A 25219-nucleotide genomic window follows, 5' to 3' on the forward strand; every position below is an offset into this window, starting at 1 on the left:
TGACTGTTTTAACACACACTGTTCCTGATTCAGCAAAGGAACATTGGAGGACATTATTGGAGGAAGAAGGGGAAAAAGAGTGAAAGTGACAGAATAGATAAAACCAGAGTCAACCTCGAACTGACTTTTAGTAGCTGGTGGAGGTTCAGAGAAGAGACAGGATGCAAAACAGGTGCTACTGTATTACCGCTTTAAAGAAATAGTTTCCAACATGTTCTCAGTATGTATAAATTGACCAAAAATATCCATTGCAAAATTAGGTAGCTTTTCAGCAGTTAACCATTCAAGGTCTCAACAATCACATATTGTCACCCTCTAAAAATAAAGGCCTCAGTCATTTATTTCAAGGTTTTCTAAAAACACAAAACACTCAACCAAAAACCTACAAGAAATCAATCTTTTGTGTTTGTAGAAAAAACTTTGGCCATTATTTTAAGAGGGTAAGTTATATGCTCAAAATAGATATTGTTTTAAAAATGTTCGCAGTCTCTAAAGGACAAACTATTTACCATCATTTTGTCCTACCTGACACTCTGCTAGTGCTGATCCCTGCAGGTAAAATCCAGGAGGGCATGACATGGTGATGGTGCCCCCGACAGGAGTGAGCTCCCTGCCACTGATCACCAGATGGGGAATGGAGACGTTGGTGGGTAGCAGACAGGGACTTGGGCGGCACTGAATATTGTGTTTGGACCAGGTGCCGTCACTCTGGCAGGACAGAGAAGATGTCGGCGTGGCTAGTTTGTAACCATCATCACACCTGGGGAGCAGGAGCCATTCATTGCAAGCATATACTCTTTGATATCAATCATATAAGTAAAACATATTGAGAATTTGTGAGTTTTTAACTTTAAAATGTGTAATGTAACATGACTTTTATATGTATATTATATCTTACAATGAAAAAAAACAACATCAACAGAAGTAATCAAAGTATTTACCTGTATGTGATCTGGTTTGGAAAGGTGAAGATGTCCCCCACCACCTGAGCATGAGCTACTAAAGGTGGCTGTGCACAGTTCACAGGTTCGCAGTGCATCCTGGGTTCCTCCCACCTGCCATCTTTTCCACATGAGATGTGCGGTAACCCTTTTAACTTGTAGCCAGGACGACACCTGTACATAGCTGTGTCTAGGGAGGCGGTGAAGCTGCCTTGCAAGATGGCATTAGGAACCATAGGTGGGGCGACACTGCATCTGCCACGGCTACACACAGGCACCCCAGGGCTCCACACCCCTCCCTGCTCACATACTGCTTCAGAGGGCCCTAGCAGTTTGTAGCCCGCGTCACACTGGAAGTTCACGCGATCCCCACAGGCATGGTCATTGCCAAGAGTTATTCCAAATTTTACTTCAGGCGGGACGCAGACACATGGCTGGCACTGAGGCACGGAGCCGATCCAGACACCCTGAGCAGAGCACTGCAGGATGGGATTCCCAACCACCTCATAACCACTGAAGCATACGTACTCCACTGTATCACCATAGTTGAAGCTGGAGCCATTCAGGAAGCCATGATTGATGTCTTCAGGTGGGTCACAGCTGATGATGTCACACCGAGGTGGTAGTTTGTTCCAAAGTCCATCTGACTGACAAACTAGTGTAGGATCTCCATTAAGCTTGTATCCTTCATCACATTCATACTTGACTTTACTGCTGTAGCCAAACTCTGACCCTAGCACATGCCCATTGGATATTGGGGAAGGTTTCCCACAACGGGCTGGTACACAAGAAGGAGACTCATGGCTCCAGGTGCCATCAGCCTGGCAAACACCTGTAGACTTCCCTTTCAAGATGAAACCAGGCTTACAGCTCAGTTTGATCTCACTATTGTAGTTGTAGTTTTTGTCTTCAAAGGTAATGTCACTGGGGACTTTAGGAGGACCACAGGACACTGGCTCACAGTAGGGCTTCAGCCCATTCCACTTTCCATCAGCCTGGCACATGATGAAGTCATTACCCTTTAGAACAAATCCAAGATCACACTCAAAGTGCAAAACCTCAGGATAAACAAAATCACTTCCATGAGCAGTGCCATTTACAATAGTGCCTGGGTCACCGCAGGAAACAGGTCTACATACTGGGGGATTATTAGTCCACAGCTGGCCTGACACACAGTGCCTCAAAGGCTCCCCCTCCAGAACATATCCCTCCTCACAAGAATATCTGACCATACTGCCTAAAGAGGCATCGGTTACATTCACTGAGCCATGTTCCAGACTGGGTGGCGATTCACACTCTGCAGGTACACACGATGGGGCTGTTCCATTCCATCCACCATCCTCTTGACACACCAACCTGGTGTGGCTGGTAATGTCGTAACCTTTGTGGCAACGGTACTCAATCAGTGTCCCATGTAGGAAGTTCAAATCCATGGCTGCTGCTGATCGGGTATCTTCAGGTCTTCCATCTGCCACCCTGACATAATCTCCAAAGTCTATGTGAGGAGGCAGGCCACAGTCTGAGGGCACACACACAGGAACAGAACTAGACCAGCCGAACTCCTCACAGGTTAGATGGTCATGTCCTACGAGCTGGAAGCCTGGAAAGCAGCTGTAGAAAATAGTGACACCAAAGCTATGATCTTGACCCTCTACAAACCCGTTTTCAATTGGTTGGGGAGGAGTGCAAGATATCTGCACACAAGAAGGGGGTGCTGAGTCCCATTCCCCACTGGCTTGGCACTTCAGAGTCTCTTGACCTTGGATACGGAAACCACGACGACAGGAGTAGGTGGCACTGTGACCAAACTGGAGTTTTCTATAAACCACTTTCCCATTAGCAATCTGTTTAGGAATGGCACATTCAATTGGGCGGCAAGATGGCACCCCACCAATCCAAAGTCCCTTCTCTCCACACAGAACAGTAGAATTTCCCACTAAATTATGTCCAGTCTTACAACTATACAGAGCTTTACTGAGGTACATCAAACCCTGGACATCAACAATCCCATTTGAAATCTCGACAGGTTGAGGACATTCAACTGGGATGCATTCTGGGTAAGGTGTTGTCCACTGCCCACTGGCTAGACAGGACACAGAATCTTCTTTCCTAAAAGTAAAGCCATTCATGCATGTGTAGGTCACCACAGAGCTGAAAGTGAATTGGGGAGAGACCACTGAAGGGCTACCAAATGATAGTTGAGGTGGTGGTCCACAGAACACTTGTTTACACACTGGAAAAGTATCATTCCATTTCTGAGATGGAGTACAGCGAAGGATCTGAGCTCCTTCCAAGACATATCCATGCTCACAGGATAACTCCATTGTTCCAGACTCAGAGTCCAGGCCCTTCAGGACCAAATGGTTCTCTTCCAGTGGCGGCTCTGGACACTTGACAGGAGAGCATCGCGGAGTCCGTGTCTTATCCCACTTTCCGTTGTCAAGACAGGTCCATAAAGCATCCCCGGCTAGCTCGTAACCCTCATTGCAGACATATTGTACTCTACGGCCCACCTGGAAGTCAGAACCCTTGTAGTGTCCATAACTAATGTCAGGTGGAGCATCACAAGTCAAAAGGACACAGGCTGGAGGGTTATTATTGGACCACTGTCGGTTAGCTTGACAAACTCTGTCTGGTTGACCAACCAGCGTGTAGCCTTTATTACAGGCATATATCACCTTGTTGTTAAAAGTGAATCGACTTCTGACCTACAGAGGAACAAAAGAGGGATACATATAATATATAAAAGTACAAATAAAAAATGAAGTTCACATTTTGTCTTTGGGGCTAACCTTAATGTAGCCATTCTTGAGTGATGGAGGGGAGGAGCAGGTCACTGGTACACATGCTGGTAGAATTCCTCCCCACTCTCCATTAGCCTTGCAGATCCTCCTCTTCTCCCCTTGGATCATGAAGCCTGTCTCGCAGCTGTACGCGACCACAGCTCCAAAATTATAGTTTGTTCCTCTCACGTAGCCCCGATTAATGCTCTCAGGCTTGGAGCACCTGACTGGGATGCAGCCAATATCAAACGGTGAGGGTTCCCACGTCCCTCCCATCAGGCATCTAAGTGTGGCTGTGGTGTTGAGCATAAAGCCCTCTTCACATTTATAGCTTACTTCAGTGTTGCTGGCATATTTGGGTTTATTGATGGAATCTAAGATTGCATGTGGAAGGTCAGGCGGACGAAGGCAGAAGTTTGCTATGCAGCGAGGAACCTCCATGCCATCAGGGGGTACCCACACACCCTGAGCATTACAAACCATCTTGGAGTTGTTACTGGCTGTGTATCCATCTGTGCAGTAGTAGCTGGCGGTGTCTCCAAACAGCATGTGGGTCTCATGGGGCACAGCATGGTCGATGGTAGGCGGGGGTCCACAGGAGCGAGGGGCACACTGGAGAAAGCCTTCGCTCCACTGACCATTTGGTAGACACTCTCTGGTCTCTGGGCCAATAAGAGTGTAACTGCATGTGAAAATGAGCATGACATGAACACTCACTATTGTGTAATGACACAAATGTAAGTTTTAAATGAGTAGACTTGAATCAACAGTTACCCTTCTTTGCAGACATATTGCACCTTGTTTCCCACTTCATAGTTCTCCCCTACAATCACAGCATCTTTTAGTGGTGGTGGCTCGGTACAGAGGATGCTCACACAGCGGGGAACAGGTCGACTCCACTCCCCTGTCGCTTCACAAACCACTTCCATGGAGCCCTGTGGTCTTCACAACAAAACACTACTTAGTGTAGACATTCACACTGCTGTGGTGTCAAATTCACAAACTACTTGGCCAAAAGTATATTAGTGCAGTTGATTTAACTCAGAAGTCAGAAATATCTGTTTTTTCAGCAATAAATGAGAAACATTATTATTTCATTTATACAATAACAAAGCACAATTAAAAGGTAACAAAGCCATACCTGTATCCCTCCCTGCAGGTGTATTTAACAGTAGACAGATATGTGTTTGTTTCAAAGACGTAGTCTGCATGTTGCACAGTAAGAGGTCCACCACAGGTCACTGGGTAACAGACAGGTGGCATCCCGCTCCATCGCAGGCTGACAAGACACTTGAATTCATAGGGGATCTGAGGCAGGAATCCCTTCTTACAGCTGAGGAGAAACAAGCAAATATCTTGTAATTACTTTTTCAACCACTATTTTTAAACATATGTCTGTCATAATGACAACATGTTATTGCGGGGGATGCAAAGGATACCTGAAAGTCACCTTGCTTCCATAGGTGAAGTTGCTTCCCTTCATAATGGAGTTCTCTGGAACAGCTGGTGCCGGGCAGGAGAGAGCTATTGTGCCACAATTACAAGGTAATTAGCAGCTGCAGCGTGGTTTTTTTTTTTTTTCTTCAATAATTATCTCAAAGAATCCTTAATAGTACTTATTGCCACAGTAGATACACTTACAAAAAATTAACCTTAACAAATCCAAAGAATTTAGATAAAGTTTTGACAAATCTAAAGATTTCTTCATCCTTTTATGCCCCTTAATATTTTTAACTATTATAATAAAAGAACTGGATAAAAGGGGATGTAATAAAGTTATTAAGAGCCCTTCACTTTAGTCTCATATCTTGAGGTGATAGTTGAAATGGTCTTTCCTTTTGTGAAGCGTTTTTTAAAGTTAAACAGAAAATCATAAGGACGTCCCATGTCCGTCCAGTTTTAAATAGTTAGGACCTGATCGGTCACTCAGGAAATAGTTTGTTAGTATGACTGTTTTTCAGCATGGTGAAATAAAACAAGATGGCCAAAAAAAAAAAAAAAAAGTTGAGATTTTCCCCTTTGTGTACATAAAGGAAATTTCAGTGCTACAGCAACACAAGTGGAATGCCAAAAATGCTTTCACGTCAGTAATTGTTGCCTTTTATACAGAAAAACAGTCAAAGTGTGCTTTGGTTTATGACCCTCGACATGGATCAAGTGTTTATATACTTCTTATTACATACATTACACTGCACAGAACTTCCCTTCAACTATAATAATCTCACATACAGTACAACAACAAGCAGCCAACGTAGGAGGAATGCCACAGACTAGAAAGGACTGCAGTGTTGAGTAAATCAGTTGCTCTTCCTCTATTAGCAAATATGTGGCTTAAAGCCAAGATGGAAAAGCTGTGGTGGTCAGGCCTTTCAGTTCGCTGCAGAGTAGAAGACAAAAAGACAGCTGCACATGTACAACGCCGTTTGTCAGGCACAAGGCATAATGTGATGCTGTTTTTTACAGGGTACCTGTGTGTGTTTGCATCTGCATGTCTGTGTGTAGTATTTGCATTTGTTTGCACGTATAGAAAGACCATATGTTTTTGTATGTGTTTGCTGAAACCAATCCATAAAGTGCAGCTAACGTTATATTAAGTTAAACAAGAGCAAAACATATAAAAAATATGTCAGAAAATGTCTTCTTTTTGTTGTTTTATGTACAAAAAAGTGGCTGCAAATGTGAGCACTCTACATGTTTTGAATAAATTTGGTAAGATGTTGAAGCAACAAAAACAAATCACCTTCGTTTAAAACAATCTGAAAATAAAACCTATTTGACATTAAATACTTGGTGCTATACTTTGTGTCAGGTAGTGAGCAATTTTACTGGATATTTGCTGCAATGCAACAATGCCTTATCTTATAAAGCACCTTGGTGCCACAAATGAAGTGGCGCCGAGGTTGGTGGTTTCTTATAAACACATAGAAAAAAAACTCCTTAAATTCTAAGTTTGTGGATGAGAATAATCCATATTTCCTGTAATTGTAGTGCAGTTACTGGAAACACACAGCTGCATTCTCCACTCATTCAGAGATAAATGCTCCCCTCTTGTGGTATGAGTGTATAGAAATAAACTTAACTGTGGGAAAAAAAAGGTAAGTAAATTTGACTTTGTTTAATTATTTCCCACCTTTAATAAAACCAGATGGTGTGGTATTATATGTTGATGGAAAGCCTAACTTGTCCACTTTACAATGGGGTCAACCTTATAAAGATTGTGGTTCTGTGAACTGAGCGACACAGCAGAATGTATGGACAGTGCCTAAAATCTCCGGCAATTTTCTCCTGTTAGTTTTCAGATTCCCGTGCTGCCAGGTGTGTGCCTGTTAGAAAGATATGACTAATGGCTGATTGGCGTCTAATGCACAGAGATATCCAAATGACATTTTGGAGCTGGTGGTGATCCTTTATCTCCAGAATCTTGGATCTACACAACACAAGTTTAGATTGAAAAATGTAAACAAGTTGGGGTTTATTTCTTGTATTATTAAACAGAGTTAGAAAGTAATAAATATGATCTAAGAAAGGCAATCACTGTAACTTAGGTATAGTGAGAATATACCTGCATTTGAAACCCTCCTCCCAAGAAAAAAAGGCCAAATATATGCTAAGCTTAAAGCTGCTTAAAGAGCAGCAGTACATGAACCATTTCAAATGCTACTAAATGTTACAGAAATAGTTATATCTTTGTTCCTGCACTGTAACAACATGAATAATCAAACGTCTTGCCTCTGCAGTACGGGACAGAATCGTTCCAGGTTCCTGAATCCGAGCAGTGGAGTCGTGATGAGCCAATCAGCTCGTAGCCATCATCGCAGCCAAACACAACTTCACGGCCCATCAGGAAGTTGCTGCCATCTCTGTAACCGAACTCTGGAGACCCAGGGTTCTGGCACTTAACTGGCTCTGAACACACACATGTAAAAACACACAACAACCAGGCAGCAAGACTCAGTTGTCTCATCATCTGCTTTTACTGTTATGCATTTACTGATAATTTACTGATATTTATGGAAAAGAACTGGCACAGAGTCATGTTACCTGTGCAGTTTTTGCCGTCTCCAGTGTACGGGTGAATGCAGGTGCAGGTGTAGGAGCCGTCTGTGTTTTGACAGCTGGCGTGACTGTCACAGTCAGATCCCAGAGCACATTCGTCCACATCTGAGCACAGCAACAGTTAAAACACAACGCTGATATGCTGGAACTTTCCATTTATCCAATAATTACATTTCCGTTTTGTTTATCTACGTACCCAGACAAGCAGGTGGATGTCCTCCCCACTTGCCGCTGTTGCTGCAGTGCACCTTGGTGTCTCCCAGCAGGTAAAAACCAGCATTACACTGGTAGACCACAGAGGTGCCAGCATGGAAATCCGTCCCCTGAAACAAGCCATTCTCCAAGGGATGAGGAGGTCCGCATGACACTCCTGTAACACGCAGAGGAAATGTTTCTCATAAGCATTAAATACCTAAAACATGTAACATATATAAATGATAAAAAATCTACTTAGATGTAGAGAATTAGCACATTTCATAGCTGTGTTGTATGGGATGGCCTCACTTCAGGACTAATGAGACAATTAATGTCATAATGTGACTGTTTCCTATCCTCAGCCAGGTTTTCCCTCATCAGTTCAGGGCAATTTACAGAAACTCCTATCTTAGGAAGAGACGTGCATTTTTATATCTTTCCTTCTGAATAAACAAATGAAGAGCAGCATTCAGGATTAAACACATCAGAACAGACAAAAATGTCCAAAAAGTCCAAAAAAGTGAGACTTTGCACAACAAGTTTAAAGATGCTCAGATTATATAATTTTTCTGTATTGTGTTTGGGTAATGACAATTCACTAGGGCTGTGACGATATATGTGACTATGCTTTTGTCCCGATTCGATTACGATTTTCTGGGTGCCGATTCGATTTAAATTGCGATTCTCACAATTCTCCGATATTGCTGATTTTTGTAGATTAAAAACAAAAAAATGTAGAAAACTTTTTTTTTTTCTTCATTTCAATGAGGAAAAAACAACACGGTAGCCAGATCATCATTCTGCTGCCATAATGCACAATATTACAAGTAAAAAGATCAATAAAAACTATATAAATGACAAAAATTTTATAGTGCATTCATTTTATTTATTTGGGGGAAAAAAAAATCGATTTTAAAATTGTGAAGAAAAAAAATCCAGATTTCCAATTTTTCGATTCGATTTTCCCACCTCTACAATTCACTCAGGAACTATTTATCTTAGGTGGTCGTTTTCCTCAAATCAGGTGCTAGTTGCCTCCATTACCAATCAATTGCAAAAACAATTTGCAGATGTTTACGGACTACAGCTCAAGATTCCCAACGCCATTCTAGTTCATTTTTTCTTTCACATTTCCCTGATAAGTCACACTTACAGAACAAATCAACCAAAACAAGTGGAAAAAAAGAATATTAATTCTCTTGCAATGATAATCAGAACTTCACATGTGGGCCTTACGTTCACAGCTTGGTAGAGGGTGGCTCCACTCTCCTTTGTTTTGGCACTGCAGAACTGGCTCCCCTACAAGGTAGAAGCCAGGATCACAGGACAGCTGCACCTGTGCGCCAGGGCTCACCTCCACCGTGGAGATGTGCAGGTGAGGAACAGCATTCTCCAGCTTGGGGCAGTCTGAAAAAAGATATATAGTTGTATAAAACAGCAGAAGTCTGAGACGGTATGCTGCGGTTGCTGGTGGATGAGAACCAGAAAGCAAAGATTCCTGTATAAAACTACATCTGTGAAAAGCCAAAACAAGTGGAATATAGTTACTAAAATGCTAAAATGTCTTACCAGCACAGAAAATGCTGTTCAAGTTCACTTTTACTCGGCCTACCACCCTGCTGAGAAAGTCAGGCCAGGCGAGGACGTTCCCTCTGTGGGTCACATGTGAGGCTGGACAGCTGCTGGCCAGGACCTTCATCTATAGTATGACCAGAAAAAGTGGAGCTCAGCTAGTTGGATTAAAGAAATATGTACTTCTACATAAATGTTACAGCAGAAATATCAATGACTCAGTCTATAAATACCTCAACTTAAGAGTTAAAACTGAACTTCAGTGGCACAAACACAAGTGTCTGTTTTACCTGCTGCGGTGTGAGAACACGATCCCAGATGTTGAGCTGGCTGATGGAACCCACGAAGGATTCAACTGGGTTGAAGCCTTCCCCCCTCTGATCCTGGTCCTGACCTAGCACTAGCGCCCCTCCACCTACAGAAAATAGAGGGCACTCGGGTTAACAACTCATCAGTGAGAAAGCTACTGGGAGAACCCGTTAATCACAGCAATGACTAACTTCATTAGAAATCATAATAAATGGGGCATTATCTATATTCCAAGTTAATGTGTGAGGAAAAAGATCTTCTCGACAGGAAGGTGACCAGGCCGAGGATAGCACTACACCTGGGATAGTGGTGCCAACTGACAAGCCTTTGCCTCCATCTGAGGGCTTTCCATTAATGTAAATCCTCCAGTCGCCATCCCAGCTCCTCCACGACACACCGATGTGGTACCAGTGACCGGTGTTCACTGCAGGGCAGTCGGTGATTCGCTCCTTACCGTTCACATACATCACCCACCTTTAGGGCCAGTCAGACAACAAGAAGACAGAGGGGGTAGAAGTTATACAGCAAAAACGACAAGAATGATAGACTGGGTCTACTGGTTTCCAGATTTTGCCGCGCCGCTGACCCGTTGTAGTCTGTAAGAAGGAATGCGTTGTCGCTGCCTTCTACTGCGTACGAAACCGGCGTGCCATAATTAGTGGTGTCTGACGACTTCATCCAGAAGGTGCAGGTGATTTCAGTCAGCGCAGGCATCACTCCATCCATCATTACATAACCATGGATACCAGACACCTCAAAGTCCAGGTTGAAGGCAGAAGACATCTCTGAGTGGACACACACACACACACACACACACACACACACACACACACACACACACAAATCTGTGAGCTACAAGAGAGTCAAATATACAAGAAAAAAAAAAAACAACACATAGAGGACAGGCCAATGAATATATCCATCTCCAAGAAAAACACTACTTTTTTTTGTCTGTTTTCCACTTCTAGAGTTGCTATGGTGATGTGTTATCTGTCCTATACAGTAGTACCTGTCTCACACCTGGTTCCGTTGAACCCAGGAAGGCAGCGGCATGTGTAGGACCCCAGGCCATCAAAGCAGCTGGCTCCATTCACGCAGGGGTTTGGGTCGCACTCGTCCACATCCACCTCACACAGCCGGCCTCGGTAACCCTCCACACACTGACACCTGACACACAGTGGAAACAGGGGTAAACAAAAGCTTGTCATTTTCTGAAACATTGACATTAACCTTTCTTTGCCTTTTCATTTGTGTATATGTACAGCACACACACACACACTCACACAAACACTCGTACATTTATAGTCTTCTTTTCATAGTCTTTTTTTTATACCTAAAACTGTTTGCAGCATCCAAACAGGAGCCTCCATTTAGACACGGAGTGCTGTAACATTCGTCAACGTTGACCTCACAGCGTTCCCCTGAGAATCCAACAGCACAGTTACAGCTGAAACTCCCTGTCAGGTCGTCACAGACGCCGCCATTCAAACACGGGCTGGACAAGCACTCGTCTATTTCCAGCTCGCAACGGGATCCTGTTGAAACGTGATAATGAGGTTAGACATTTCCCCCAGAACTGATTTCTTTTTAAAGCTATGCATGAATTATGTTATGATGCATCATTAAACCTGTGAATCCAGCAGCACAACTGCAAGTGAACCTGTTGACTTCATCCAAACACACTCCTTCATTAAGACAAGGAGAGGAGGTGCACTCGTTTATCTCCGCCTCACAGAGAGAGCCTGACTCACAGACAGAGACGGATAACTGTTAATAACCAAGAAATAATCATTCAAACTGGCATTGATTTTTTTTTTTTTTTTTTTTTTTTTAACATCTGTCACCTAAAAAGCCAGGCTTGCATTGGCACCGGAAGTCCCCCATCCCATCCTTACACAGGCCTCCATTCTGGCAGGGAGCAGAGTCACACTCGTTGATATCGATCTCACACTTTGCACCTGAGGGAGAAATATCAAAGGTGGCATCTAATGTCCATGGTAAAGTCATACACAACATTAGTCTGGTGAAGATGGACATTTGCTGACAGAAGTGAAAACACACACATCAGTGTTACAGTCTGCTGTTGTCTCTGTAACAATGACAAGAAGCACAAAATGAAAAAAATAATGAGGAATTCATTCTTATTTTTACACATTTTACTGCATTTTCTTCAGTGTTTTTTCAGTTTAATTTCTTATAGATGGATTAATAGTCGTCTTACCTGTGAACCCAGGCGCACAGGTACAGACATATCCGGCTCCAACTTCCTCACATGTCCCCTTATTCTGACACGGATTCAGGAAACACTCATGGAAAACCTGCATGAACAGCAAGACTGCAACTTCACACTTTGTTCAGTAAAATCTCTCTCTATGTAATGTGCAACAGAGGAAACCTTTTGTGTTTAAAGGCTTTAAATGATGATTTTTAACACTTTACAAATAATTTAGGTTAAAAAAGTTCAAACATACCTGACTGCTGGCTTGGTAGTTCTCACTGACCTCCACTTCTGGAGCAGGAGTTACACTCTCCTCCTTTGGAAGAAAGCTGGAGCCAAAACCTGACAGCGACCCCCCCAAAGAAAATACAGACAATGTCAGCAAAGACAAGCTGGATCAATATTTGAGCCATCAGACTGGCAGACGAAAGGTCCAGCAGAACAAAAGCCTGCTTTCATATTTATTGCTGGCAGTGGGTTCAAACCACTGCTCAGTTCCACATTTCAGGCATTTAAGTACTTTTTTTCTTTCATTTCCATTTAGTTTCATCGTAATAAAAGCACATTTTTCCCCCCATTTCCCCCAATCCAATATGTTTATCTTGTTTTCAGTTGTGATGAGCTGCTACACCACACATGTGGAACAACAGCTGTTTTCACACAGATACAGAAGCGGTTCCTTTCCTCCTCCACTGACCAAACTTGGCATGTCCTGTAGACATGTAATATAAGTCAGATGCTAACTTAGCATCACAGATCGAGGTAAATGAATTAAAACTGGGTAAAATATTTATGCACCAAACTTTTGAGATTTTATGAGAGGTAAACAAAAGGAAAAAAAAAGGCTGCCTTTAACTAGAAAAAAATAAGTTTTATTTGACATGGCTCCATCTTTTTAACTTGCTTTTGTCATTTTTCCTTTTTTTGTTTTGTTGTTGTTTTCGTATGTTGAGTTGTTGGCTGTATGTCTCATTCTGTCATCTTGAAAAGCACTTCCTTAAAGGAAAGATCTTGCATCTAAATGGGAAGATCCTGGTTAAATAAAAGAGCCAATAAAACACTCCAGCAGGCACGAAAAAAACAGCTTATCAGTTTTATGACACACACACACCCCATTAAGGAAATGTTAATAATCTACAATGAAATAAAAATGGACAACTTAAGATCAATGTTTAATCTTCCAAAGGTTTTTACTTTACTTGTTTTATCTGTGTGATGTGGAGAAACGCAGGTTTGAGCAAACAGTGACAACTTTTTTCCTTTTTTTTAGAAAACCCTTGAGGTCGTTAGACTCATGAATGTTCTCTTTATACAATACCTTATGGCTTAATGAGTAAAAACAGACATTTAAGGTAGCAGTTTTATTTATATCACTGATAAACTTGCTATATACATAAGAAATGGTCCTTTTTATAAATTAGCCGTGAACTTTAGGTTTCACTGAACAAATCTGACATTTGAGACTTGAGCCCTGATCGCTTCGTCACATTGAATCCACTTTGTTTACATGTTGCAAAACATCAAAAGGAGAAGAAAGTCAGAAAACTGTTGAACCTCATCTTTATTCTCCAACATCCCTCTGCTGTTCTGAATTGCCACGGCAGACCACCCAGCTATATTTACAGCAAGCCATACATTTATGTAATTGTGGTGGCCGTCTACCGCTTTTTATTTAGGAAAGTCAGTCATGTCTAATTATGCAGCCTTGATCTGTCTAAGGTTTTCCTACCTGCTGTGGTTGTAGAAGTTCTCAGAGTCGTTCAGCTCTCTCTGCAGTCTCTCATCCAACACATGGTATATAACTATACAGTCCTGAACCAAGGCTCACAGCAACAGTCCACAGTGGAAAACTGTCTTTTGTGTTTTCACATAAAGCCCACTAAGACTGCAGGACAAGTACGACCAACACAAGCCATGGTACCAGATGGTGAAGTTGGTCGCCTGAGAAGTATCTGAATGTTTTTGCTCAAATGTAAATAAGTCAGAAGTTACTTGGCAAACAAAAATCTGTTGATGTAGCTCTTTCCATCAGTATAGACATATTCAGACGCATGGGAATTCCTTAAGCTAATTTGTGCATCCAAACGTTTATAATTCCCACTTTTCTCTTTCCATCAACTTTTATGTAAAAGATTAAATTTAAATCTCAAACATTGTCTTTAAAAACACATTTAAATGAAGCGGCAGTGTCAGAGTTTAAAGTGGAACTATTATGAGCATTTCAGGCTAATTTATTTTTAAAATCTGAGCCCAGAAGGGCTGGGATTGATCGAGTTATTGCCACAAAATGTTTTATTTACTTCAGACCGACTCTCTCCGTAGGCTGTCAGATCAGCCTGTGGGCAAAATGAGTGGATTGAGACTCTTCCGCATTAAGCCCCGCCTCCCGCCAGATATAAGTTGCCACTGATTGGTCAGCTGCCACTGCACTACATCGGGAGCGCGCACCGCAACTGCTTTCGCCGTCATTGTAACATCTCATAAACCCAAGGATTAGGCTAATATGAACTCAATAAAAAAAACCAAAATACAATGTCAACACATAGCATACAGCCCTACATGTTGGAACCTGAATCAGACCCTGAAAACAAAGTGGAAAACAGCAACCCACAGCAACGAATGCAGCAGGATGTCTCTCTTTGGTAAACTCACCAGCCATCGTTGGAAATAACTTTATCCCACATTTTCCACCCGCCTGATGTATTTGTACATGCCCTTGTTAACCAGTAGAAGGTAACCAATCACCGAACCTTATCCCCCGGGACGTCACAAGGATTTCCAAGTAGAAAAAACTCTCTAAAACTACGCATTTTTCGTCGCCATGGAAACCGAACGGAGAAAGTGCTGGAACTCAATCTCAAACATTCGTTTAGGTGATAAAAAATGGTGCCGTTCACATGTCTGATGAGGATTCAACACTGTAGAAAGCTCAGAAAACCCGAAATACCATAATAGCACCCCTTTAAGTGGGGACAGCAACATTGGTCTAAAGAGGTGCCAAAGAAAGTATAAATGCCTCAGCATGACAGGAAAAGTTTTATTTCCAGGAAAAGTAAAAGAAAATAAAACATAATCAAATAAAGGTTTATTATGATGTATTGTATCTTTTTTAGTGGGTTAGATTAAAAGTAAATAAATTTTGCTAGTCAGGTAAACTTACTGGAGCAGTGCTGAATGGTAGTCGCACCGATGACTGTTGTGGTTCCATAAAAAGGACACGAGAGGCAGTAAGAGCGGCCGTGTTCAGGTTGGTAGTAATCTCTAGGACAGGGATAACATGGAACCAGACCGGTGCGGGAGAAGTGACCTGCTGTGCAGGGTACTGTGGGAGACAAAAAGAAATGAAAGAAAATAAAGTGCCAAGATGAATCCAAAATATCATAAAAGTTATGCATCTAGTGTGTGGAAAAAATGTTGAAACAGTCAATTCGTGTATTCTAAATATATTACTTTTATCTTAAATGTATGTTTCCAGATCTATATAAAAAAAAATTCAAAGGTAAAGAAATACTTCCAGATAGAAATGTGTTGTATTTGAGCCTCACTGCCAAATAATAGTAGAAGTGCTTTTCTTAGAAGTCAGTAAAATGTTGGTTTTCTTCCCCACTTGCACTCTGAATCACTCAAGTATAATTAAGGTTTGCCAAAGTTTACATAATTGAAGTTGGTGAGACATCAAGGTTGTGAAGTGTGAACTGTTAAACTGGATCACCTCCACACTCTGTCTCATCCACGGCTCCTCTGGTGACTGTAGACGTCTCATCAGGACAGACCAAACACTCTCTAGCGCCAAAAGCAGGCTGGAAGTGACCCAGTGGGCATGACTCACAGATCTCCAAGCCGTTCAGAGAGTGACTGCCGGGTTTACACTGTCCTGCATCCACACACACACACCGATCACATGAATGGAAAACAAACACAAGAAATACATATTTAACATTAGTGCAAGTTTCAACAAACAGCACTTTATGTATGCATTTATATCTGAACACATGAATAAACCAAATGGCTATTCATCATTTAAAAAGTACAAAGACACACACCTTTGCACTCAGTGAGGCTGCGGGAGTGCAGGTAGGCTGTGGAAGTTCCCTCAGGGCAGGACTTGCACTCCAGCTGACCCTCCTGGTCTTGGTAGGACCCCAACCAGCAGCTCTCACACTCATTATATTCCAGAGAAAAGTACGTCCCCACTGGACACTGGACTGCAAGAGCACTTAGATTTAGTCATTTCCATAAATCTTATAGAGTATCATTAGTTTGTGGAATCTCGGTGGGTGTATTTTGTTTCATTTCCTCCCACTCACCACACATTCTGCCTTTGAGCACAGAGCCTGGCCTGCAGAAGAGAGAGGCCTTCCTGCTCTCCAGCGATTTGGGATCAGCTACGATCATCTCCGAGGACACGTGGAAACTGGACAGCGGCTGTTTGGCCAGCGTTCGTTTCAGGCGATTTGTAAGCAGCTCGAGGGTCCGCAGGAGTCTTTTCTGATTCGCCACTTCCACTGAGTCATTCCTCGACAGGGGGAGGGGGATGCTTGCTGGGAGAATGGTCACAGTTTAAAGGACTGAACCAGAGTGACATCCAACAGCAGAAACAATATGTTTTACGACTACGCTCATGGTTTAATTTTGTTATTTAAGTCTTAGCTTACGTCATCATCAGCATGCAGTGTTGACACTCTTCTGTCAAGTATAATGGTAACAACTCTCAGTGAAATCACAGCTGTTCTACCTGTGATGTTAAAATAGATCTGGATCTTCTGGTCTCTGGTGGGGCCAGTTATCTTTTTGTGCCTCTTGGTGCGGTGGTGAAGTTGCATGGTGCCGTCTCGCTGTCGGCTGGGAAGCTGGCGTGTGCCTGTGGCGAAGCCTGACTCAAAGTAGGCATAGTCCTGGCTGCCCTGAGGACCCCAGCTGTTACTCCAACCCCCTGGTGCTGATGAGTTTTAAGAGACAAAAAGACAGAAAAATAATCTGATAAAGATGATTTATTTTAAAAATGAGTGGCATGTTTGGTTCTTAGAGCAATGAAATCTAACCAATAGAAAATCCATTGTCGTAGTCGTAATTGTACTCCAGACAGTGACTCTGTGACATCACTTCCAGTTTACAGGTAACGTCATCACTGCCACAAATGTTGGGAAGCTAGGGACAGGAGAGAGAAAATAACACATATTAGGGCTGATTTACAGCTCAGCAGAATGTGTGTGTGTGTTTATAGCAGTCCTCACCATGCCTCCAAGTTTGGCGCTGAAGTTTCCTGAGAACGACTTGACCAGATCTTCATCGTCGCATCGAGATGCTTTAAACAGCATCTCAAAGGGCTTAAACCCGTTGTTTGCTACACGGTTCACTGAAAGAGAAATAAGAATGTGTGATAGTATTATAGTATTACACAGATCCCACACACGTCTTAATGAACAAAATAAGGTGCATATGCTAAGCATGTGGCATCAGATTAACAAGAGCTGCACTCACCTGAGCAGTCAGGTCTTTCTGGCGAGTAGGGCGGCTCCCACACACCATTGTAGGCGCAGAAGTAGCTGTGCACTGTATCCTGAGTGAAACTGTAGCCTTCTTTACAGTGAAGAGTACAATTAACGCCCTCCTCTTCTTCAGAGCAGATGAACTCTCCATTCACCGGGAGATATGGTTGGTCACAAGTTGTCCCTGGACAAGACAGAGCACAATGTTGACATTATTATTTTTGTAAATAGAATAAATACACACCAAGAAACATACAGTAATACACATGTAGAGCAAATACACATATTTACAAACGAAACCTTTAAGTATCACTACTGTAAATGTAAAGTTGTGCATCTGATTATTTTATGCATTTTGATTTACTGCTGTTTAATCTCATGGTTGTACCATAGCAAATCCTGTTTACTTATTAATCTTTAATGCTGATAAAAAAATATTAACATATTTTTTCCCTTTTTTTTTTTATTGCGTTATTTTCAATTCAACTCAACTTTATTTGTATAGCACCACTTCACAACAATATTGTCACAGGGGACTTTACATACACAAAACAACATACACATCATTTCAGGCCAATTCATACATATCCTATAATAGAAACCAACTGATTGCATTGAGTCATGACTTCGATCCAATCCTCCATCCTGAGCATGCACGAGGCGACAGTGGGAAGGAAAAAAACTCCCCTTAAACATTTTTTTTTCAACGTTATGAAAATTTTATCTATTTATTTTTTATGTTATGTTTTTTTTTTTTTTTTTTTTTTTGTTATGAAGACTGTGATGCATTTAGAGCTCTTTCCAGTATTTTCTATCCCAATCAGTCGAGGCAGATGGCTACCCTCCCTGAGCCGGGTTCTGCTGGAGTTTTGACTTCCTGTTAAAAGAGAGTTTTCCTTCCCACTGTCGCCCCATGCATGTTCAGGATGGGGGATTGGATTGAAGTCAAGATTTGATGCAATCTGTTGGTTTCTCTTAGCTAGGCCTTTTATTATGCATTGGCCTGAAAGGATTTGTCTGTAAAGTGCCCCAAGACAACATTGTTGCAAAGTGCTGCCATACAAATAAAGCTAAATTAAATTGACTAAAACAATCAGAAAAAAAACATGACAAAAAAAAGAGTGTATGTATGTAAATACTTAATACGAATTTTCACAACATTTAATATATAATGCCATAATAAACTTGCAAACAGCCAAGAAATTATAAGATGGACTAGAAAAATATCCTGGGATATTATTTTCTATCTGTATGACAGCTTCAGGTTTATTTGATTGCAAGTGATTTTTCTCTTGACTCATTTTTATGTATATTTTCTCAGGCCAGCGAAGCCTCATTTCTAGACCTCACTTTCTAGATACTTATATTCCACCATGAGTTGAGCCGAGTAATTTCAGACACAGTCATGATGTGTCACTACAATACCTTGCACAGTTATGGTAAGGTTGCAGATGCGGCTGTTTCCTGCTGCATCATTTGCAGTGTACTGAACCACTGTCTCTCCTACTGGGAACAGAGAGCCTGGAGTATGAGTACTGGTTACTGTGAGACGACCACCTGAGAGTGGCGGAGGGAGAGAAAGAGAGAGAAAAATCAATCAGTTTTGACCACAGTAACAAAGCCAATCACATAAAAACAAATCACTTACCGGTGTTCTTATTGTGAAATAGCTTCATTCTAATAACTGTATAACAGGTTGCTGCTTATGTAAAGTTATTTTCTTCAAATTATGCAAAACTAAACCATAGAAAACATTTTTGGAGTGCATGAAGTGTAACATTTCACAAAGCCAAAATCAGAAGTTAAGATAAATAGATGATTTCAAGACTTTATCACTAGGGTGTGCGTATAATAGTCTGGACTCTTTCTGGATTTCCCAAAGGTTTTTGATCACCTTGAGTAAAAAGTGTTGTCTAAAAATCCTGTAGAGGGCAGTCTTTGGCCTCACTTTGCTTTTAGGACCAATGAGTTGCTCTTTAGGGCAGCTGTAGCTCAGGAGGAAGAGCAGTCGGAAAAAGTTGGGAGTTCCATTCCAGGCTTCCCCTGACTATGTGCCGAAGTGTCCTTGGGCAAGACGCTGAACCCTGAGTTGCCCCCCGATGTGCGCCTATCGCAGGGTTTTTCAACCACTGTGCCGTGTCACACTAGTGTGCCATGAGAGATCATGAGGTGTGTCCTGAGAAATTATCCAATTTCACCCGACTGGTCTAAAAAGCAGCTTTGTGTTCATCCAGGGCCCAGGTGAAAGATAAGAAAATTCCTTTTTCTTGTGTCTATTTCTTTTGAAGGCCACTTTGACAAGATGGACTTTATATTTATAATATGGGTTTTTTTTCTTTCTTTTTTTTCTTTTTTAACAAAAAACAAACAAACCATTTTGGTTTGTGGTGTGTCCTGTGAGTTTTCAGTGGAAAAAAAGTGTGCCCTGGCTCAAAAAAGGTTGAAAAACACTGGCCTATCGGGCTATGAGTGTGTATGTAAGTTCCTTTGGATTAAAGCGTCTCCTAAATGACTGCAGAATAGAAGAATAGAATAGTAAACAACAGCATTTATATCAAGCAAAGACAGTTAAAAATCATCTGAATGTCTTCAAGAAAGTTAATCATAAGAAAGTGAAGGAAAATGAGATGGAACGGGCAGCTGTGATGAGAGGAGTGTGTTGCTGTGGGTTTTAAACTGAGAAAAATGGCAATTTCTACACAAGGGTGGAATTTTAAGGAGATTATGAGGAGAGATTGGCCTTTGGCTTAACGCTAGTCCAATTCCTCCATTAACAGTAGCAAAGTCGTTCCAAGACGGCTGACACATGTCTGGCCTGCTGGAGTCTCCCTTTATATTTAGCCTCAGTGTGTGTTTGTGTGTGTGTGCCTAACGAGTCATGACTATATATAGAGTTGGCATCAGGGTGTGGGCCTGGAAAAACAAAACACTGACGTCGAAACAGCCCTGGACTGACGTCGTGTGGACCTGAAGCAGCCGCAGCAGCCTGTTATTACAGCGCATGTGTGGGAGTGTGCGTGCTTGTGAGTGTGTTTGATGGGGGTGCACCTCTGTGCACTTCAGGTGGGAATGGTTGCTTAGACTTTTTAGTGAGTGAGAAGTTAAAATTGAGGTTCGTGCCTGCCTGAGTTAGTGAACCGACACAATATTTGTGTATGAACATGGAGTCAGAGTGAGTGAGTTGCATTCGCCTGGCTGTGGACTGGAAGCCTGAATAAATCTGGTGTGTTGTCTGTCACCCTCTGACTGTTTTGGTACAACCAGATCCCAAAGAGAAATCAGTCTAAATCAATAATATTTTGTCTGTTTGGTGGACTGGCCTTCATGTAAAAGGAAGATTGGTCTTAACTGGTCGTCAATAAAATCCTAATAACAGCAGGTGCACAACACAGCCGTATGACATAAGACATCTGCCTCATCCAGGTCAAGGTGCTTTGCGTCATGCTGACTTTGTGTTTCGATTCTAGTTTCTAAATACAGCTGGGACATAAAGCATGATTATAACGATCATGCAGCTCATTGTAATGGTTAAACTATATATTGCAGAAGGCTGGTTGTTGGAAAACCTGAACAATAACTCTATCCTATATACCTGCAAGTGTGCATTTATGATGTGAAACGAGTACATACAAATCACTATTAACTTACATAACTGTAAAAAGTTGTCCCCTAAACATTAATTTATAAATAACCTACATGTTTAACCAAAAACAGAGCAAACAAACAGTGACAAGTCAGCTGTGCTTTAGATCAGGGATGTCCAGCTCCAGACCTGAAGAGTCACCATTCTGCAGGTTTTTCATGCATGCCTGCTCAAACACACCTGGTTCAAATGAATGAGTCATCATGCAGAACTACATAGGTTGTTGGATCAATTTAATTTCAGTCTGTTGTGTGGAAGGAGGAATGCATTGAAAACCTGCAGGAAAGCGCCCCTTAAGGACCGACTTTGGACACTCCTGCTTTAGATTCACCTTCCCGTCAGTCTAAACATTTAAGTTACCAAATTATATTTCATGTAAACCATCCATGTTTCCAAAAACCTGACAAAAATACATCTTTTAACTCCCACAGCATGGGTTAATGTTTCCAAACTTTAAGTCTTCTTAGAGGGTCAGCTTTACACCATTTTACTGCGAGTGCACGTAGCTGGCTATAAGCATTCTTTTCCAGGTATTTTTTTTAATAGCTCTGTATTTCCTACACACATGGAAGTCCATAAAATATTTTTGGCCCCCAGGGACCAGATGCAAAAGCATTTGTGTAGATCTATGACTAAAGCTTTGCATGGACAAAGGCAGAACTATGCATTTCTTAACTAGATACTGTATGCATTACTAAGCATGTGCATGGTCAGTTTGTGGATGATAATTTCCATATAAAGACCCTGCATACTTCCCAATTTGTTAAAGATGAAAATAAAAAGAACAGCAAAGAACAAAATGCAGTTTTGATGAGAATAAGACAATGGAAACCAGTTCAAAGTCATCAGTTCTGGACTCACACAACAAAAAACAGTAGTAACAGTAGATAAGGCAACAGGGCTTCAAAACGCAACTATTTTGTTTTGCTTATGTATGTTATATGACTAAATTTTACAATTATGTGCATCTGTGTGACTTAAAAACATATCCTCCATTTGTTATCATCTTATAAAAAAACAAGGAAATAAGAAGTGTTGTACACACATATGCATGAATGGGTCTTGTAAAAGTAAACTCTTGGCTGACCTTTCCTACATTTATTAGAACAATAGGATGTGGAAATAGCAGGTGACACTGGAAAAAAAGAGAAAAAAGTTCTCCTGATACAAAGCATTTGCATAGATTATTGCAAAGAAAGGAAAGTCACAGCGTTTTGTACCGCTTCCACTGTGTCCAGACATTACATTGAAAAATAGTTTTCCAACGCCAGCAGGATGCTGTAGACAGATGGACTGACAGAACTGCAGTGTGTCGGCCAACAGAGATTTCAAGGCAGGAACCAACTAATCAATAAAAATTCAAGAAGAGCCGTCATTTGCTATATTCATGTGCCAAATTTTAATGTTAAAAGATGCACAAGCTCAGTAAAGCTGTCTGGTTTATTTAATGGTAAATTCTGCGTTGCCATATTCTGTATTTCCACGTCAAAAATGGACGTCTGGCTTTGTCAAACAATACGCGTGAATGCATGGTTTGTATGTGTTCAGGTATGTGAAATCTCATTGCAGTCTTTTATATCGACTATCTTCCAAAACGTACCAACCATGGTTTTGCACATGCAGCATACATCTTTTACTCATCTGCTCCAAAGTAACTGTAAAGTCTTTAGTTTGGTTGCTGGGTGTCTGTAATAGATCTGGTTTTCTATGGAGCACCTAAATACAATATATAATGTTAACTTAAAACTAAAATATTCAGCCCAGATTTTATTTTTAAAATTAAAAATAAAGGAAAAAGACTTTTGTTTTAAACCTCTAAATTAAAATAAAACGTTGCCATCTCCTCTAGGAAAATGATTAACACTCCAGTCTTGTGCAATACAATCAATATGACTTGAAAAGAAAATAAGTAATAAGTGAATACATACAGTGTGTTCAAGCACTGTATGTATTCACATGATTTTATAAATGACTGTGTGAAATATGGATGGAATGAGTGTACTTTCCCACAAAAGAATAGTTCTCATAGCAATAACACCTGTGGCTTCTACCGCCTGCATCTGTTTTAACATTGATGGCATTGGCAGATACTGTAACTGCTTCTTTGGTCTGCTAGCCTAGTTCTCTCTCTCTCTTTACAGATGCACTAATATCCAGCATCTCCCTGTCTTTCTCTTTTATTCACACAGACACACACACCTCCCTACTGATCCCATTTTTCCAATCATTCCTTGGATGGGATCCTGTTTTACCGTCATCAGTAGAGACTGAGGGTGGAGCAGAGTGGAAGAGAGACAAAGAATAAAGCATCTGCAGAGACGGCTACCAGAAATACCTGAATTGTCGGAAAACTGCGGCACGTCCCAAACAACTGCTGTCTCTGTGTTTGTTTTTGTGGCCTGGACTGTTGGCGGCGACCTGCACCTGTCAATCACTGGTGGCTCCGTATCTGGAAACAGAGAAAAGGGTTTTTCTTTAATGGTTAGGTGTGTAGCTTGATGATCAGACTGAAAAAAACACCAATCAATTCAGGACATTGTGTTATTAAACTTAATTATTAAAAGCACAACTGCTACTGAACAAAAACTGATGCAGACTCTGACAAAATAATAAAAAAAAAAGCACAGTTGGTAGCAGCATGCAAGGCAATGATCTGATTCTTTAAGTCAGAGGGCACAAGTTAAACACATGTCTCTAATAAAAAACCACAACGTTCCACCGCCATAATAACACATGGAAATGTTCACGGCTACCATGCTTGAGGTTTTTCCCCCTGACTGCAGTGGTTACTGGGCGGCTGACACAAGACACCCTCGTTTTTCACTATCTACAGCAACACTATTTTGGCACCTGCTGGGGCAGACATACTTCCTTACTGGTGACTATGGTGATGAAATCACAATTTACTCTTGCAAATGCAGAGAGAAGGGAGGTAGGGACGACAAACAGATGGTGTGTAATGATAGATGCAGCCAAAAAGCAAATGGTAACTAGCTTGTTTTTTGCACAGATATTCTTTTTGCTTCTTTTATTTTATTTTTTACCTCAACATAACACTTTGACTTTCTTTATTCCAGAAGAGACATAAACACTTCTCCAAACACAAAAGTGAAGTGAAATCTGTGGAACCTTGCATACATAGTGAGACCAAAACCTTCCCAGCATTTCACACAAAAATGTGCCGTTGGAGACATGCCACAGGCCACAGACACTATCCATTGCGAGCTTTGATGCAGTCTCCAGAAGCATGAGCTCACCGATGACAGTGACTGTAAAGGAGCAGTTGGCCTGGTTCCCGGAGCGGTCAGTTGCGATGTAGGTGATGGTTTCCTTTCCGATGGGGAACAGCTGAGGTGGACTGTAGATGGGCTTCACCTGCACAGCTACCTGTAGACACGAGTCATGCAAAATTTTCACACGTTAATTTCTTCCAGCTTCAAAAAAAAAAAAAAAAAAAAAAAAAAAAACAGTTTAAAATTTGCCCATTTTCTCACATTTCCCACCTCTTCTTTAGAGTTGTCGGTGGGAACAGGGATGTTCCAGCTGACGTTAGCAGTGCCACGTCGCTCGTCTGTCTCTGCAACGATGTCTTTCGGGCACTGGAGCCACGGTGGCTCAGTATCTAAACGAACCAACAGAAAGAAAATGACAGAATAGAGTAATATGTGAGACTCAAACAATTAATCACAAGCAAGCAATTTAAACTAGAATTCACATCAGGTCCAAATGTTGCAGATGTTCAGCCCAACACATCCTGAAAACACACTGACCTCAATCTGCTTCTTGTTATCAGTGATGGAGCAGCAGTGTGATGTCATCTGACCTCTAATCTCTTCAATCATGACATCACACTTACTCATTATTGACAATGATTCCTTCAAAGACAAAAAACCTCATAGTTCCAGCAAGAAGAGACCCCACAAATTGTGTGTGTGTTTTTTTTTTAATAGTTCATTAGTGCAATGTAGTGCATGACAAAGTTTAATAGAATAAATGTGGAAATGTGTGAGAAC

General features: G+C 41.4%; 1 protein-coding gene across 1 annotated transcript in view; it reads right to left on the reverse strand.

Annotated features, from left to right (window-relative positions):
• svep1 (sushi, von Willebrand factor type A, EGF and pentraxin domain containing 1) overlaps positions 1-25219 on the reverse strand; it is a 103264-nt gene that overhangs the window by 10880 nt on the left and 67165 nt on the right. Inside the window, exons 8-39 of the mRNA XM_079257337.1 lie at positions 24710-24828; positions 24464-24593; positions 23542-23655; positions 18989-19120; positions 17556-17747; positions 17309-17430; positions 17117-17222; positions 16810-17013; positions 16382-16615; positions 16118-16279; positions 15787-15948; positions 15235-15396; positions 12328-12416; positions 12078-12174; positions 11701-11814; positions 11485-11598; positions 11190-11391; positions 10866-11023; positions 10443-10641; positions 10155-10330; positions 9838-9962; positions 9545-9674; positions 9212-9382; positions 7977-8150; positions 7766-7885; positions 7454-7630; positions 5164-5248; positions 4866-5057; positions 4499-4666; positions 3734-4406; positions 942-3649; positions 526-760 (exon numbers count right to left, since the gene is read on the reverse strand). Of these exons, the coding sequence (XP_079113463.1) occupies positions 526-760; positions 942-3649; positions 3734-4406; positions 4499-4666; positions 4866-5057; positions 5164-5248; positions 7454-7630; positions 7766-7885; positions 7977-8150; positions 9212-9382; positions 9545-9674; positions 9838-9962; positions 10155-10330; positions 10443-10641; positions 10866-11023; positions 11190-11391; positions 11485-11598; positions 11701-11814; positions 12078-12174; positions 12328-12416; positions 15235-15396; positions 15787-15948; positions 16118-16279; positions 16382-16615; positions 16810-17013; positions 17117-17222; positions 17309-17430; positions 17556-17747; positions 18989-19120; positions 23542-23655; positions 24464-24593; positions 24710-24828 (7946 nt within the window). The remainder of the gene's footprint in view (positions 1-525; positions 761-941; positions 3650-3733; positions 4407-4498; positions 4667-4865; positions 5058-5163; positions 5249-7453; positions 7631-7765; positions 7886-7976; positions 8151-9211; positions 9383-9544; positions 9675-9837; positions 9963-10154; positions 10331-10442; positions 10642-10865; positions 11024-11189; positions 11392-11484; positions 11599-11700; positions 11815-12077; positions 12175-12327; positions 12417-15234; positions 15397-15786; positions 15949-16117; positions 16280-16381; positions 16616-16809; positions 17014-17116; positions 17223-17308; positions 17431-17555; positions 17748-18988; positions 19121-23541; positions 23656-24463; positions 24594-24709; positions 24829-25219) is intronic.

This window comes from Telmatherina bonti, assembly GCF_933228915.1.
Source record: "Telmatherina bonti genome assembly, chromosome: 18".
Classification (NCBI taxonomy): Eukaryota; Metazoa; Chordata; class Actinopteri; order Atheriniformes; family Telmatherinidae; genus Telmatherina; species Telmatherina bonti.